The 16887-nt window shown below is 44.4% G+C and overlaps 1 protein-coding gene across 4 annotated transcripts in view; it reads left to right on the top strand.

Moving 5' to 3' along the window:
- The first annotated feature begins 1090 nt into the window (after window positions 1–1090).
- Window positions 1091–16887, top strand: part of arhgap12 (Rho GTPase activating protein 12) — a 52547-nt gene continuing 36750 nt past the window's right edge. For 2 of the 4 annotated variants that reach the window (XM_023950082.1, XM_023950081.1), the window contains exons 1-2: window positions 1091–1228; window positions 3611–4333. In XM_023950082.1, coding sequence (XP_023805850.1) covers window positions 3683–4333 — 651 coding nt within the window. In that variant the 5' untranslated portion in view covers window positions 1091–1228; window positions 3611–3682. The remainder of the gene's footprint in view (window positions 1229–3610; window positions 4334–16887) is intronic. The other 2 variants (XM_023950084.1, XM_023950083.1) reach the window with 2 other exon arrangements.

Raw genomic sequence — 16887 nt, 5'->3', positions numbered from 1 at the left:
CATTTTATTTTTAATGTATTTGTCATAAATTAAGTATTTCTTTTCATCTGTAGTGGGCAGAGCGTTGAGGCTCCAGGTACTGTCTGTCACTGCTGACAGACAGCCAGGGGTGAGACTAAAAAGCAGATCAGTCAAGCTGGGAGGAAGCACAGGAGCAAGTGGTAGGGTGGTTTTTCAAAATAATAGTAGGGTCTAGATGTAATGCTCAACTGAGTGCAGCACAGCAGGAAAAACCATTCGTCGCAGGCCCTCTTTGTTCTTAGGTGAAACATGAGCTCCAATTTTACAAGTAACATGCAAATTGCTGCATATCAAATGTAACGCCATTATCTACAAAAGTGAATTAACAGTAATATGTTGCATGTTATGCTCATTTAAACACAAAAAGACTCACACTTCAAAGGGCATATTTTGTGTATTCCTAGCACTTCAAAGCATTGGTGATCTTTTTGTCAGCTGATCACGAAGCTGACGTGCACTAGAATAGTTCAAGACTTTCTCATATTGCAGCAAAACAGCTTCTACAATGTTGTACAATTTAAGTTGTGTTAGAATGGTTAAAATTAAGTAAAGCCAGATAAAGAAGCAGAAAATTATAGCTCAGCAAAAGTAGTAACTTCAAAATAAAAGTGCAAAAAACTGAGATAAAAAAAATGCGATTACAAGAATAAATCCTAATACAATGACATTTTAAAGCACTCTTGTATTATCAAAATACTAATACTAATAACAAACAATAAATGTGTTTATTAGAAAGATATACAATAAATAAAGTGTGTATGCTGACCTGAAAGCCACTTGTTTGAAAACAACAAGATTTAAGGGGATAAAAGGGACAGAAATGGATCAATTAATCCCTCCCCAATCCCATTTAATGAATTAATCAAACTATTTGATATTGTTTTTTGTCGTTTTTTTCATTTTTATATTATTTTAAATGCTTTCTAGAAATTGGGAAAACTTCGATGCAACATTATTTAGCTATTGTAGTGTGATAATAAAAAGGGAAAAAAAGTGTTATTTCCACAGTATTGTTGTGGTTTTATTCACCTTTATTCTGAAACCTTCTGACCGGATGTTGGCCGTGCGGACACACTCAGCTAGACGCCTCGCGCGGATGAGGTGGATTGTGAATAGTCTGCTGCAGCGGACTCTCGCGGAGCTGCGGACACCGAAGGAGGCTGGAAAGTTTCCCCCGCGCGCCTCTATCCTCGGCGCGTGTTCCAGGGTGAGTGCGCCTTTTAATAGTTTACTTTCTTTTATTTTAGTTTGTTTTTTGCGCGAGACTGCGGCCGCGCGGAGCTTAGTTGAGGTACCTTGTTGAATCTCCGCGCGGCAATAGCGCGCGGAGATTCAACCCTGCGTGAACCTGCACCGCTTTTGTCCACGCGCGAACCCCCACAGGAGGGATACATCCTGCCGAAGTAGCAGCGGCGACTCCTCCAGGTGGGTAATTAGTTAAGTACCGCGCGTGATGACAGGACTCCTTCAGCCCCCCCCCCCCCCCCCCCCCCCCCCCCCATGATCTCCTCAGACTCGTTTGCGGTTCAAACATAAGGAGGGGTTCTCGCGCAAGCGCGTCCCTGCCCTCCCCCAGAGATCCTTATAAATGTGGAGCCCTTTGTTAAAAACGCACGCGGATTAAACTCCTTTTGTTGTGTGCCTGCAGCCTGTGTGGATGGAGGGGGGACCCCCCCCCCCCCCCCCCCTTTTTCTCCACCCGCCTCAGGCCCACCTCGATCATTCAGACCAAAACCAGACTAATTGTCGTCAGATCACCTTCCACAGGTCTGCCTTCCTTTCCCAGCACGTGTGCGGAGGACCCCGCGTGCGTGTTGGCCACATCTGTTCGCAATGAAGCCCTGAGGGGAGGCGCAGGGTGCTCCTGCTCTGCAGATGCTCGCATACAGAAGCTTCCACGCTCTGATCCCGCTCTCCACAGACCCACACGTACAGGTGGACGTCAACCTGACAGCAGATCGTTGCTGTTTGGGTTTTGGACAGAACTCCTGGCTCCTCAGCATTATGTTAGCTGGGGAGGCCAGACAGATGGTAGATGTGTGCTATTATTTCAATATCTGAGGAAGCAACAAGTTGGCCCCTGAGGGGCCCCCCAACCCCTCACGCCTGGCAGTGATTCAGATCCAGCAGAAGTTCGTGGAAGCTCTGCCACTAGTTGGTTGGAGAAACGGCGAGCTGCGGGTGCTGTGTACTGCGTTGAGTCAGTCCTGACTTGTTGCAGTAAAATCTTGCATCCCAGGCCAGGAGGTGACATCATGCCTTCAGCTTCAGCCAGCTTCTGTAGTTTCCTTAAAGCCCCTCTCCGTTCATTTTTTGATCTATTTTAAAAGCGTTCCCAGTGGCCTTTTAATTATAATTATGCCGTTTTTAGCTGAAACAAAAAAAAAACACCTGTCATTTTCTAGGACAAAGTTTCTGCATTGCGACAGTAGTTCTTTCGAAACTCCCCTTTGAGTTGTGGGCGGGGCTAGTCGCAAGGAAGTAACCCTTACTCCACTTCCCATCATCCATCTGTTACACACTCTCCTACTAGCTTACAGCCCCTCACACCCCATCTAAACATTACCGATACAACAATAATATCAGAGTTTTCCATTAGTGCAGTTTAGAGCGGGAAGAGGACAGATGTTTCTTCTGCAGACTCGGTCATTCACAGACGCGTGATGTAACCGAGTGTGTGCTACAGCGGAAACCTTTTTAGCCCATCAGGAGCCTGTTGCCTGGTCCTCACTTTGTAAATCTATTTGGGGTGTGTAGCTGTCAGTCTGAGCTCCACCTTCTCCGAAGGTCTGTTCTCCTGTAGATTTAGCTCCATGTTGGCACGGCTCACTAAGCATCTGCTTTTACCACCTTCCTGCTCAGGGTGTCTTTTCAGTCTGGGCACTATTTCAGGGAGGAAGGAGGGCAATCTGATATGTGGACGGTGCTGGTGTTTATTTTGGTCAAGTGAGAAGCGCATAGTCCCTTAAATGCATCAGTGACGGGCCTCGTCCCAAAACAAGCCCAGCTGTCTCCTGACTCGCACTCCAAATGATTTGGCAGAAAGATCCCGTCCAGCTTTTAACGGCTTCCGAATGTGTCCTGCCTGGAATGCTGAATAATGATGGTAAACCGCAGAGTGATGCTGAAAGTAAAAGAAAAACCCTATTTTTGGATGCCACCCTTGAGCAAGTGCAGCGTCCGGGGAGCCATTGTCGTCTGCGGTTTGCATGTGGGATCAGTAAGTGGGGTCATGGTGTCGTCACCTTTAGCTCAGCTGAAGCGGATCCGGTTCCTGGTTCCTCAGCGGTTGTATCGGTTACCCAAACAATCAGTGTGGACTGTGTTGTGGTTTTGGATCATCAGGAGGTGTCGTCTGCCTGTGGGGCACTTCTGTCCACTCACCAGCGGTTCATGGCTATAGATTACCTCGTCACTTCGGCAGGAGCTCTTTGTGGTTGTTGGGTTGAAAGTGCACAACCAGTTGGGTCTTTTCATGAAACTCTAGCTTCCCTGTGGGGGTTTGTTGGCTTTTAACGTGTTTCAGCTCAGTTACATAATGTTCTGAGATGTCTTGTAAAGTGCCTCTTGTAAATCTTATCTCCTGCAGCGGACAAATTCCCGGGTTGACATGAGGTCTGGATTCCAGAGCAACTGAGCGAAGAAGCTTGATCCAGCAATCATGAGTGAACGGGAGGGGCTGCCGGTCCCCCCGGGACAGGTCTACATCGAGGTGGAATACGACTACGAGTACAAAGCCAAAGACAAGATGGTGACTATTCGTCAGGGAGAATGCTACATGCTCGTGAAGAAGACCAATGAGGACTGGTGGCAGGTAAAGAGAGACGAAAGCGCCAAGGCGTTCTACGTGCCGGCGCAGTACGTCAAAGAGGTGCGGCGGGCTCTCATGCCCCCGCAGAAACCCGCCCTGAAAGCCAAACCCATGGTCCTGGATATCAGCCGGGAGCCCAACGACAACCACAACAGGCCGGAAATGTCCAGCTTTGGTCGTCCCTCGCCATCCTCCACCCCCTCGCCGTCTTCTGACCGCGTCACGCCGCCGGCGCTCCCCAAGGACGCCAACCAGAACCTGGGAAGTCCACATCACTGCAAGCTGGTGGCAGAACTAGTCCTCCTTCACAACAACAACAATCATCACCACGGAAACAGCTCTTCTCTACCCAGGACAAGGGCGGATTCCCCCCCTCTACAGGGGGGTAGCCTCGACAAGAGCTCCACAGTGAGTGAGCTGCGGGGAGAAGGTCCGAACAAGCTTCGGAACGACTCCGAGTCCGGGGACGAGCTGAGCAGCAGCTCCACGGAGCCCATGCAGGTACGTCCCTGCCCCTAAACACCAGCTTCAGTGATCGATTTCAGACGTTTCCGAGGAAACCATAAAGTACAGAAAATGGCTTTTAATCCACACACCTACACCGTCTGTCTTTTAAATTATAGAAGATCTGAACTGAAAACTTAATGTTCTGGGAAACTAGAGGACCAGACCTTTGTTTTTTATTCATCTGCTGTTAAAAATGAGTCAATTTAAACGTCTTTTTTGGTCCAAGAATTTGCAGCCTTCCTACAGTGTGGACAACACAAACATAGACCAGTAAGACCAAAAAAAGACATTTAGAAATTATAAAAGCAAGAAAAACACCACAGTAGTAAAAAAAAAATGTATCACCCTGGCTCTACAAATAGATTTGCCCATATTTATTAGTTTTCAACCATTTATAGCAGATTTTTGAATATGTAGCCAGTTAAAGGACATCTATGGGCAGCACAGTAAACCTCCCACACTGCAGCTGGACTACAGAAGCTTTCTTGATCAGGTGGAATCGATTGAAAAGCCTTTATTGCCAAAATACAAAGTTCCCTTTAAAGTTGTCAGACAACACGGACAAATAAATGAATTAAAAAGTAGATAAAAAAGTTAAAGGGTGAGAAAAACTGTCCAAAAAATTAACGAACACTAAAGAGCACATAGTTGAATATTTAAAACCTTTTCCCTGTTTTCAGTTAATAATGGGTTTGTTGAAGAAATAAGCGTTTTTTTCACTGTTTCTTCTGCGTAAGACGTTTTTAGTAAAAATCCTGTACAGTAAAGGCTTAAATATTTATAGGAATTTTTAAATTCGGCAGTTCGGTTTTTAGTCCAGTCTTCTCAACAGGAATCCTTTTGCTGACGCTCAGGAAAGGCTCTCTCTCCGTTCACTGGCTCATTTCTCCTGATGGGAGCTCCGTTCATTATCTGGGCCAACAGCAGACCGTTCCTTTGTCTGCGCCGCGCTCTGTCATACTGCAGATGCTGCGGCTGGTGTCCTCCAGCAGAGCTGCAGCCGGCCCTCAAACACCTCGCTGTGCATCATTTGTCTATTGCTGGCCTTGAAACATTTGTTTGCTGGTAAATGGTGCAGTTTTTTTAGGGGGGGGGGGGGTGAATCATTAATGACTTTACTCTTGGCGGGGGGGGTCATCTCTATAATTTTTCCAATGGATTTTGTTAGGAGAGTTTCTTACTGCAGGCAGGTGTGCAGAGGTATCGGCTTTAAGACATATTATCTCTGCAAGGGGTCTGCAGGGACTCCGACTTCCTGATCCCCCCCCCTATGAAAGCACAAAATTAATTTCCTCCCTCCCCTGTGTACTTCCAGTCCCCAGAATGCTAACACATCCTCCTCCCACCATCCCATCACTGAGACGGTAGAGATGCTGGAGGACTGCAGGAACCGGGGATGATCCTCCTCCCTCTGCAGTGAAGGTGGATCAAAGTAGAATGAGGAAAGACCCCCGCATGGCGGGGATCCAAACGCTGCTGCCTTCGTAAGGCATCCTGTATCCAGGCAGGGTCAGCGGGTCTGAAGCCTCTGAGCACCGTGGTCTTTGTTCCGGCGCAGTAGCAGCCTCGTCCACCGTGGAGTGAACAAAGAGACGGGCCTGAATAGAAAGTAGGTCATCCTTGCCCAGGATCAGCTCGTAGCCCCCAGTCTTCCAACCATGGGGGACAGCTGAGTAGGAGTGGGAGTGTGGACGCCATGTCTGAAGCGTGATGGTGGCAGCCCCCAGAATGATTTTCAGAGCCTCACATGAATGATGAGTAACTGGTCTGTGGGTGGAGACTGACATTCGTCAAAAGGATCGATGAGGGCGGGAAAAATAGATCATTCTTTCCATCTCCATTGGCAACATCAGGAGATTTTTTTGTATTCCTGTGTCGGCTGAAGGATAAGAAACAGATCTCTGTGCTGTTGCTGGGGCAGGTAGAACCAGCTTCCCCATCCATCTTTGTAGTGTTATTAGTTTGACCCGTTTCCAGGCAACCAGATGACCCTTAGAAAACCCAATTCTTTGGGCTCTCCTGCCTCCATCTCTTGCCATCATTGCTCGGCTGCAGGCCGAGTGAGAGAAAGCTGGAGAGGCTGTGGGACGGTGTGCATGCAGGCGCTTGCTGCCTGTTGTAGGAGAGCATTGATGATCGAACCTCTAAAAAAGATGTTTGTAATTCTGCTGGTGTATAAGCTGGTTCCCGACTTGATTTAAGTCTAGATGCCCTTTTCCCGCACCACCACACTTCTCATTTTCAGTCACTACACCAATGTATGAAAGACTTTAAGCATGATGTCAATAGATCAAATTCTTACTGTCATCCTTTTATGTACTTTTCCTAAATCCAGCATAGTTTATTTAGGCAATCCTTATGCTACCTTCACCCCGAACCCAACTTGCAATGTCATCCAGTTTCTATGTGAAGTCGATGTAAAGATGCGATCAGAGCTCCTCTGGAGTGATGGTCTGGCAGTAAGTGTGTTTCAGGGGGTGGAAGCGGTGAAAATTCTGACGCGAGTTTAAGTATCTGAATTTTGGCGAAGAATTCATGTCGCATCAGTCCAATCAGGAACTCAGCTTTGGCCAATGTGTTGATGATGTGAGGAGTCAATAACCAATATGGAGGAGAATCTGATCAATCTTGTCCTGAACTTTATATTTTCCTCATTTATCGAGACGATAATGAAAAGTTCCTTTATTTTTATCCCTATTTAACGCAGACATGGAGACGTGTTTACAGATGCTTTTGTAGATCTCTTCAAAATAAAAAAACCTAATCTCCCAACATCTTCCGTGTCTTCCATGCAATGTACATGAGATTTACAGTCAATGCTTCCATGTAGCGATGAGGCTAAAAACATTTGACTGTAGCTTCTCCCACTCACATCTAGAGTGTTAAGTTTATGAACACAATTTTGGAAAAGCATCAAACGGAGGCAGAGGATGTAAAGTTACTGCAGAGCGAATCGTGTTTGGGGTTAACGCAGCATTACAGGAACCATCTTTTCAGCTTTTTTAACTATTTCATTCGTTTTTTAACACCCAGCAGCCAATCAGGCGGCTGTGATGAGAGAGCGTTCACATTTTTACAGTTGGGCTGAAGAGAATATTTGATGAAACTGAAGGAAAGTTAATCATTCACTTGGCATGTTGTACAAAAAGCTTATTTTTTTGTTTTTCCTTTTTTTTTTTTTTTGCTTTGTAGCACAAAGTCATTGTGACACTTGGAAGGATTTCTTTTGTGAATCATGAAGCTCCATCTCCAGCTCTCTACTTTTTTCCATTTTTTGGTACGAATAAAAGCAAATGTGATGAAAAAAATGAAAAATAAACCCACATTTAATCAAACTGAACTAAATCAAATGTTGGAATTATTAGTCTAACTCCTCAGATGGAAAAAGAACTGTTTCTTCCTGACATCTGTGTGTGGACCCCTAATGTCCTTCAAACTAACATTGGTTGATCGCTTTGGTATTTTGGTTTTCTGAGTGTTCAGAGGATCAGCAGCAGGTTGGTTTTCATGGCGTGTGATTTGGTAGTTGTTTTTCCTGTAGCTGTGCTGACTCGAGCTGTTTTGATTTTAGGGGACAGTTGTTTTGACTGTGGCGAAATCGTAAACAAAGACTGTGTGACCAAGCTGTGTGATTTGAAGCTGCTCTGGAATGTCTTCATATGCGAAAAACAGTGAGAATGAAAATGGATTGATGGCTTTCTGCTGGGAGGGATGGGACTAAATGAGAGGCTGGAGGCCGCCGTGGACTGACCTCGAGGTCGTGTAATTGTTGTTTTCTCTTTGACGTGTCAGGCGCTGGAAGACACGTCCCCGGAGGCGTTGTGTTTGTGGCCACAATCTCTCTGCAATCACTCTGCGTCTGATTAGAAAGACCTCCCCCCCCAAGCCCTCACACCATTTCACACAAGTCTCCTCACGGAGCGCTGGCCTCCCGTTCTTTAATAGTGAGGTCAGCTGTATGGAAACTCCTCCGCTTGCCCTTTGGTGAGATTGAAATAAGGCATTCTCTAAAGTTACGTCCACACCGTTCTAAGCAGTACACTAAAAGCGAGCACTTCCAATAAAAATCTATGCAACGCGTGTAAAAGCACACGTTCCGGGCTTCCACATTCAAAACCTTTGCATTCACGTGAAGCGATGGATGTTTATGTGACCGTTCTCTGCCTCTATGTACAAACCCCCCCGCTGCCATTGAACACGTTTTGAAAGTTAAACCAGATCGAACTTTGACCAATTGGAGACTTGGATTTGGTTGTGAGGTCTCGATGGCGTCGCTTTTAATTCACACAAGTGCGAACTGTTTGAAAATTGATCAAGAAGGAGTAAACAAAATAAATGCAGTTTGTGCCCAACTGGAATTATGACACCAAGTCTTTCGTGTATGGGAATAGAGCTGTGAATGAAATGGACAGGAGCAAGATTTGAGATTTTGCACCACTTTGACATTTCACTCCAAGCCTATTCCAACTGTAGGTGGGTTACATGTGCTAGTAGCGGTAGAAAAAGAAAAAGAAGCCTCTCCCTGCTCATCCAGTGTGACCACCGTGGGATCCGGATTCAAAAATGTGCGTTTAGAGCATTCTTGAATGGACGTCAAATGCCAAATCAGTCCAGTCCCATAAAAACCAAAGCCGTCCCCCAGCATCACTGTCTCGGTTCATTTAAATACCCTGGAAGTGACACTGTGAGTGCAGGCACCAAACACAAGTGCATTGGCGGCACATCTGCACACGTTCTCAAAGGAAACAGCTGAGTGAAGGCTGGCCTTCCTCTGCCGTCTGTGTGGTCTCAGTACTTGCTGGCAGCGCCTCAAGGAGGAGGAGGATGCAGGGGAGGAAGGAAAAGGACACAGGGACAACAAAGTCCAGCAGAAAATGGTAACTCGGGGGCCAGGCGGATATATGTTTTCATGTTTGGGTGCACCTGGAGATTAGCTGTAGCCTGTGAGGCGTGGCAGACCTGAAAAGCGGCTACAGTAAGATGAAGGAGGCACATTATAAGGTCACGGTTAAATATGGAGGACACGCTTGAAGCCGGGTGTCACGAAGCTCTGAAGAGGTGCCGAGATGAGGATGAGCGTTTCTCTGAGCTGCTGTCTCTTGCCTCTGCTGACTTGTGTCTTTGCTTACACAGAGTGTAAGAGTGTGTGTGTCTGGAGGTGTGTAATGAAACACGCTGCTGTGGTTGGCTGCTTCAGCTCTAAGTGCACCTCGAGAATGCGCACAGTCCCCAGAAGGTTTGATCAATTCACTGCTGCAGCTCTGCTGCTGAGAGTTAGATCCTTATTGCTTGTTGACGTCAGTTTTCTCCTACGTGAAGCAGAATGACTGCATTGTTCATGCAGATGAGAAAGCCTTTCTGAGAACCTCCTCAGTCTGCTATACAGAAGCGATCTATTCTCTCCACAAACGCCTGCTAATTACTCTTTTTCTGGAGACCACTCGGAAATATTCTGCTTTGTGGCTGATTTCCTAACATGCTGTGATCTTTTGAAGTTTATCCAAACAAAGTGGAAGTCGTGCTGTAAGCATCTTCTGTGTGTTACGCCCCGTAATCATGAGCTTTGCTTAGTCTTTCGGGCTCAAAAGGAGGCCCCGGCTTGTTTTCCAGCGCATATTTGACATTCCTGTCTCAAAGCCTCCATGCACACCCGCATACACGGAGGCTACAGGGGAGCAGAAGTCAGAGCCTAGCTGCTTTTCCCTCAAAAGTGAAGCTTTCAGTAATCTAATATTAAACCTGAGCAAAGGCTGCATCCGCTGTGATCATGTGAGAGTCTGGCTCTTTGTCTGCATGCTTATCTGCCCGCCGGCGCTCTTCCTCCTCAGCTCTTTCCTCTGTCTGGACAGCAGAGTTTCTCTTCAACTTTTCTCTGCTGCGCTGTCTCTGCTGCTTCCTCCTGCATGCTAGCCTTGAGTTCCTCTCTCACACCTGTTCCTGCAGAGCTTAACTGAGGAAACTTCAACCTATGGCTTAGTTTTTTATCTGTGCTTCTGTGACGGAAACCACGAGGGCTGCTGCTGACGTTCAGCGTTATCACTTCTTTTCAATTTTATTCAATTGGCTGTGAGTTGAAGGAGAGGTATTCAGGACTTGTGAACGCCACTGTAAACATTAAAACATGTTCAGGATTAACATTTTTAGTTTTTAGGTAATTAAATCAGAACATTTTGTGAGTTTAGCTAATTTTTTTTCTTTCACAGTAAAAGTCGGACGTGTTCCGGTTTGGTTGCTTTGTCTGCATTCTCCAGAATATAAAGTAATTTTATAGCTAAGCGCTCTCAAAATAACAGAGAAACACACAGAACTGGGGATGTCGGACCCGATCATGTTGTGGTTGACTCGTTCGAAAATCTGTTGTTGTTTGTCGATCAGCATTGGACATTTCATTTATTATTATGACCAACCTGAATCTGATTATTAAATGTGTTCATTCTTTAAATGTGTTACAAAAGTATCAGATCGGGACTCGGTATCAGCAGATACTTAAAAACAAGTGACTCTGAATCGGATCTGGCCCAAAAACCTGACTGGGACTTTGCTACACAAAACCTTAATCTAGTTGTTGGCTCTGTGCTAACCGTTATTTCATCTCATTCTGATCATCAATAAATGTATACCGGTATTTCAAAATTTGGTGAAGATGGTATAGACCATAAAACTTACATGTAAAAACAGCTTATTGCTGCAAACATGAGTAAAACACACACACAGCGCATCTGTTTATCGATTAATGAAGAACCAACTCCATGTGAGCTTCAAAAAGAGTTTAACCCTTTAAGACCAGAGGTGTCGCCAACAATATCTGATAACACACGCCCTTTGACATACCATAACTCTTGGTTTATGCGATGATCGTGAATCAGATGATTCTGACCTATAACCCTTTGAATGGTACGAAGAAACCTGAACTGTTGAGCCCCGTCTGGATGAGAAGCAGTGGAAAAAAGAGAAGATGGTTGAAGAGGAAGTGTCCAGGAATTAGCAAGAAAGTTTTTTGGAAAACATTTTCTAATGAAAGAAGAATTCTACTTAATGAGGTACATAGTAAACAGCAGGAATTCCCATGAGTTTTACCAAAAGCAATTATTTTATAATATTTGACTTCTGGCTTCACTATTTAGTGTGTTCTGTACTTAAAAGTTGTTTTAAGTGAATGTTAGAACCATTGACTGTACATGAGAACTGGACTGAGTGCCCCTCCCCCCTCTTTTTCCAAACAGGTTGTATTTATTGGTTCCAGGAAACCAAAATTCCATGGACTTCTATAGACAAATAAGCAACTGCTACTCAGTCATTTGTTATTCAGAACCATTCTTGTTTATACCTTTTTTAACGTGTTCTCGATAATATTTTTCACAATATCTATTCTGTAGTTCAAGTAAATTAAGTTATAAACTGACCATTCGGATGCCTTGACAAATGTATGTGGTCGAAACGTTTGACAAATTCTACTGAGCCAATAGTAGGGGTGTGAACCACACACTCTTGATTGGCAATAATGGTTGCCACAGAAACGTTGACTCGGACCAATCACTGCTTACTGTTAACGCTTACACGATGGCGTCCATATAATCAAAAAATGGAATTGACCTAACTTTGTTGGAGCTGGAAGCAAGTCATTTTTTATGGATGACGTCACACTCATCAGGTCCAGTTCTTTTTTTATATAGTTAATGGTTCAAACTCATTTTTTTCTAAACAGACACTTAATTCACTCACTGGTTCATGAATTAGTGTTGTACATTGGAAGTAGAGAACTATTCTAACTGTCAGACTGATGAAGCCACTTGGCTGCGAAGGGAAACGATTAAAGCCAAGGTTTTAACTTCAGATGCCACGACTCAACTTCAAGACAAAGTCCTTTGGATGAATTAGAACATTCAGCGAGATCTGAACTGCTCTATAAGCGCTTCTTCTTCTTAAACCCAGCTCTAATCACTCTAATCTTTGCTATAACCTGACTGTGGATTTGAACCAATAATCTCCCAATTTCAGGGTGCACACTCCACCACTAAGGTCAGTAGATTGGCCCTCCATGCTGCTTTTCTAACTATTCCTTTAGTCCATAGTAGTGATTTTGAATGAAACTTTGTTCAAACTATCCAAGTAAAGCTTTCCGTTTAAAGTGCATAGTAGTGTCATTGGAAGACCTTTACTGAACATTGACTTCATCTTCCAGAATGAGTTTTGTCATTGGTATGTCAATAATTACATTTTGTTTATTGACATTGATTGAAATTGCAAGTTGAGAAATTTCCCAACTATGTTCAAATGGAATAAAAAGTGATCTACGGGAGGAAGGAGGAGAGCAAACGGAACGCCAAAGTCAACAGAAGGATTTCCTGCTGTGGGCCTGCCTGGTTCCAGCTGCTCCTCCTGCCCGCCCGCCCGTGATGCAGCGTTCATCCACAGCGTGGAGGATGTGGTGCATCGTCAGTTTAATTTTTTCCCTGCTCTCTTGGCTGTTCAGTCCGCCGTCATGCAGCCTGGCTCACTGCAGCTCTGGACTGAAACGGCATGTACCCAGAGAAGGCAGGAGCTCGTCTTTTGCTTTGATTATCTCCCTTATTCCATGTTTTTTCTCACCCCAAGCTCCGGACAGAGACCTGCTTAATCTTTGTGACATTTCATTCTCAAGACTTTGACATCACCACCTGTTCTCCTCTGATGTGATGGTAAACAAGTGTGGGTGTTTACGTGTGGGCATCTTTTAGCTAATGGTGTTGCTGCCCCCCCCCCCCCCTCACCTCCCATTTTCCACACAGGTCTGTTTGCGTTTGTGATGATACCTCATCTCTCAGTTACATAACGCTGGTCTGGCTTTGCCCGTCTTCTGGCAGCTGCTGGTTATTTTAGCCCACCCCAGCTTCTTATTGGCGTGGGGCCTGTCATTTCCCCTCAGCTGATTTGGGGGCAGAGGTCAACACCCCTGCAAACCTCCTTCATTTGCACAGTTTGCATTGTGTTTTTTTTAAACATCACTATTGTCAGATCAAGTTTTTACGCCCGATTGTAGATGAAGTTTATTATTACAGACTCAAGGTCCATTTGCCACAAATGAAGCACAAAACGAATAAAAGACTTAAGAATAAAATATAAAATAAAAGCATGTCTTTCAGCTAGACTGCCCTTTGACTTATCTTCAGATGTACCATATTTACGAGTTATATGGCGAACCAGATTATAAGGTGCATAGTAAATGGTCTATTTTTGAACATATGTCATATAAAAGGCACAGCAAACTGTAAGGAGCATTTAAATGCACAATAGAGTCAGAGATGAGTCCATCAGTCAGACTTTTAACTGCATTCACAGTAACTCTAGAAACGAATTTGTAGCAGGGTACATATTAGCCATGCTATTCACTTTACCTATAACTCCCAACTCTGTTTCCTGCACGTAGAAAAACAGATTAGCATCACTACAACAAGTACTGTGTCCATGCTAACTCCCAACCTTGTTAATAAAATGTAAAAATCCCAGTCTGAAACCACTATATGTTAGCGTATTTATAATAATGCCCAACTTTATATATAGCCCATAATATAAACATACGGAGACCTTTAAAACAAACATTACTGCGACTCCCACCTTGTTAGTAATATGTAAAAAAAGACACAGATAGACACCGCTACACGTTAGCTGTGTTCTCGTATTTTCTAATAACATCCAACCCTGTTTGCAAATTGCAACTCGAAAAACAAAAACAAAACCGACTTGACACAGCGCCGTGCTCCTCCCAAAATTGCTTCAACATCAGTAAACAGCTAGAATTAATCCATATATAAGGCACTCTGGATCATAATGCACACCGTCGTTTTTTTGGAAAACATTGAGACTTTTTAGTGTGCCTAATGATGTGGAAAATACGGTATGTCAGAGCATGACTCTGCAGTAAACCTCTGCACATGAATCAGTATTTACAAGCCAACCTGTGTTGCTGCAGTGTTTGTGAGGGAAGGTGCAGCTTCATGCCAGTGTGTGGGTGGACTGCTGGAAGCATCAGAGTGTAGGCGTCTGCAGGCATCCAGGGGCACCTATTGTTTCTGTCACGCCTCTGCTGCTGAAGATGCCATGGATGAGTCGGAGAAATGTTTAGTCACCTCAGGTCCCTTCACAATCATCTTGATAAATATTGGACATTTCTGAAGCAGCCATTCTTCTACTCTGTAATTATTGCTCTAGTAGATGCTTCTAAAGAAACTTCCAGCAACTCTCTTTTCAGAACTTTCCACCAGCTGCTGGTCTGAATAGAAGCTGCAGATAATCGACACAACAGGGATTCACAGAGAGCACACATGTCACCGCTGTAGATGAGTCTGGGTGTTTCTGCTGCACAGTGCTGACCCAGTCATTTCACCCAGCAAATCTAATTTTAACACAGCACCAGCGCTCCTCCTCCACTTGTGCCAAAGACGGGCTCATTGGGGAGTCTTTCTACTAAACCTTGCCATCTGGAGAGCCAGTTTGTGTCTTGTGACTTTAAAAAAATGAATGGCTCACATATAAATGCAGACTCTGGCAGTGTGATCAGTGTCTCTTTATGAAACTTCAGCCGTTTGGTGCCTTTGTGTTAGTTTGGCCGTCTCCCAGTGTTCACTAAGGGAATAGATATGGATCACTGTTCCTTTGGCTGGCATAAACCACCTTGTTGTACTTTTAACTGGCAGCTTGTTGTTTATTTGATTGTGTTTAAAAAGGAAAAATTAGGAAACCATTGTGCAGTGAGTTCATTCTCACAGCTAGGTTTGTTTCTACAGATGCAAGCAGTTCCACATTTGTGTCCTCTGGCTCTTTAAGTCTCATATTTTTCCAAAAATGTGTGATGGACCTCAGTCAGGTCCGTGTTATCTGCTGGCTAAACAAACAGACATCAGTCAGTGTGGGCTCATGACCTTGGTCCAGTAGAGACAGTACTACTTTCGAAGCTGTCAGTGTTCTGAATTCTCAGTGAAGAATTTCACGATTTCTTTCCACACGACTTCATTAAATATTGATGATTCATTATGAACTTCCAGTCCAGAGTTGATATGGTGAGTGATTTAAAAAAGTTTTTATACAACTTGGAATTTTAAATGAACAAGGATGGAAGTTTTTTGATCTGCTTCCTAAGTTGTGTTGACTTTTATTCAACTAAAACAGTTGTGGGCAAGTTTGTGTGTTTTCTTGTTTTGCTTTTTTCATGTATCACCCCATATAGTCATCGCAATATTGATCACTAATATGCAAGTTTTCTTCATATTGTGCAGGCTTTGGGGTCCTTACTAGTAACACACTGTATTAATCCTTTGTGATCCACATTGACTTTTAGGTAAAACCCTTTTCCTGCAAAAATTAGCAATTTAAAACAGACTTTTCCTGAAGTTGTTAGCTTGCAATGACATACACTTGCTGTTGCCTGAATAGACTAGAAGTTATACTAACTGAAATGAAAAATGTAGACTGATCATTTTTTCTCATTCAGAAGTACCAGAGCTGTCAATCATTTATTCTCCCTTTGAATGTTGTTCACACCTGCCTCCCAACAGCAGGAGCTGAACCAGATTTAAGACTCCATGCAGGGCAAAAAAAAACATGTTTTTTAGCACCCAGACAAACAGACCAGAGTGCCATAATCATGAGGTATTACACGATTCACTTGATAAGCTTCCCTCCACAGCAGCTGTGGGACGGACGGGGGTTTATGGATGAACCCAGCCTGGATGGGCGACCCCGCCTCTCCTCCACACACTACAATGCAATCTTCTTACATGTCTGGATTAAGGGGCTGTGTGCGGCACATTCCTGAGTTAACCCCACATCCACCGACCCACCCCCAACTGCTGCTCACAAAGTCATCCCAGCATTTCTCATCCTGTTCTACAATGTGCTTGTAGGGGCTTTGGTCATAAATACACAGTAAACAACCCCATATCTCACACGCAGCACCTGTACCACTGCCATTTCAACAATGGTCTGACATCTTGAAATTTTTAAACATAAAACCCAGAAGGCTCAGGTCTTTATTCTCCAGTTCCTACTCTGTTGGATCCAGATTCTTTACGACAACCCCCCCCCCACCCCCCCACCCCCGTTGTTGCTTTACTCGAAGACCTATTCCCCTTATTTTTGTTTCTCCCATCAAACCTGTGGCGCTCACTGAAAGGCATGTCATCTGGTTTCCTTTGAGTGTATGGTTTTGTAGCTGCACTTTGGCCTGGAGCAGACCCCCCCCCCCCCCCCCCCCCCCCCAGCTTATGGCCAATAGAGAGGCTTGTTGTTGATCTGCCAGCAAATCTCCAGGTTTTGAAAGGAGGGGGGGGTGCTTGAAAGCATATTCAAATCAAAGCAGCTGCCTCAAACCTTGAGGAGCTTCTCTGCTTTGGGTGTTTTTACTGCACTGCTGGAGAAGAGGGATGTCCAAGCACAGACATTCAGCTTGAGTTAGAAAACAATGGGACAAACCTCAGTGGAGGGTCAAATAATAGGCTTTATGAAACCTCATGAAAAGAATAGCATAGTCCTACAGTTTAAAGCTATTTTTGTTAGATCATAGCGATGTATCT

This window comes from Oryzias latipes, chromosome 20 (assembly GCF_002234675.1).
Source record: "Oryzias latipes chromosome 20, ASM223467v1".
NCBI lineage: Eukaryota > Metazoa > Chordata > Actinopteri > Beloniformes > Adrianichthyidae > Oryzias > Oryzias latipes.
The sequence above is the reverse complement of the archived record's forward strand: the minus strand, read 5'-3'. Positions and strand labels throughout refer to the sequence as shown.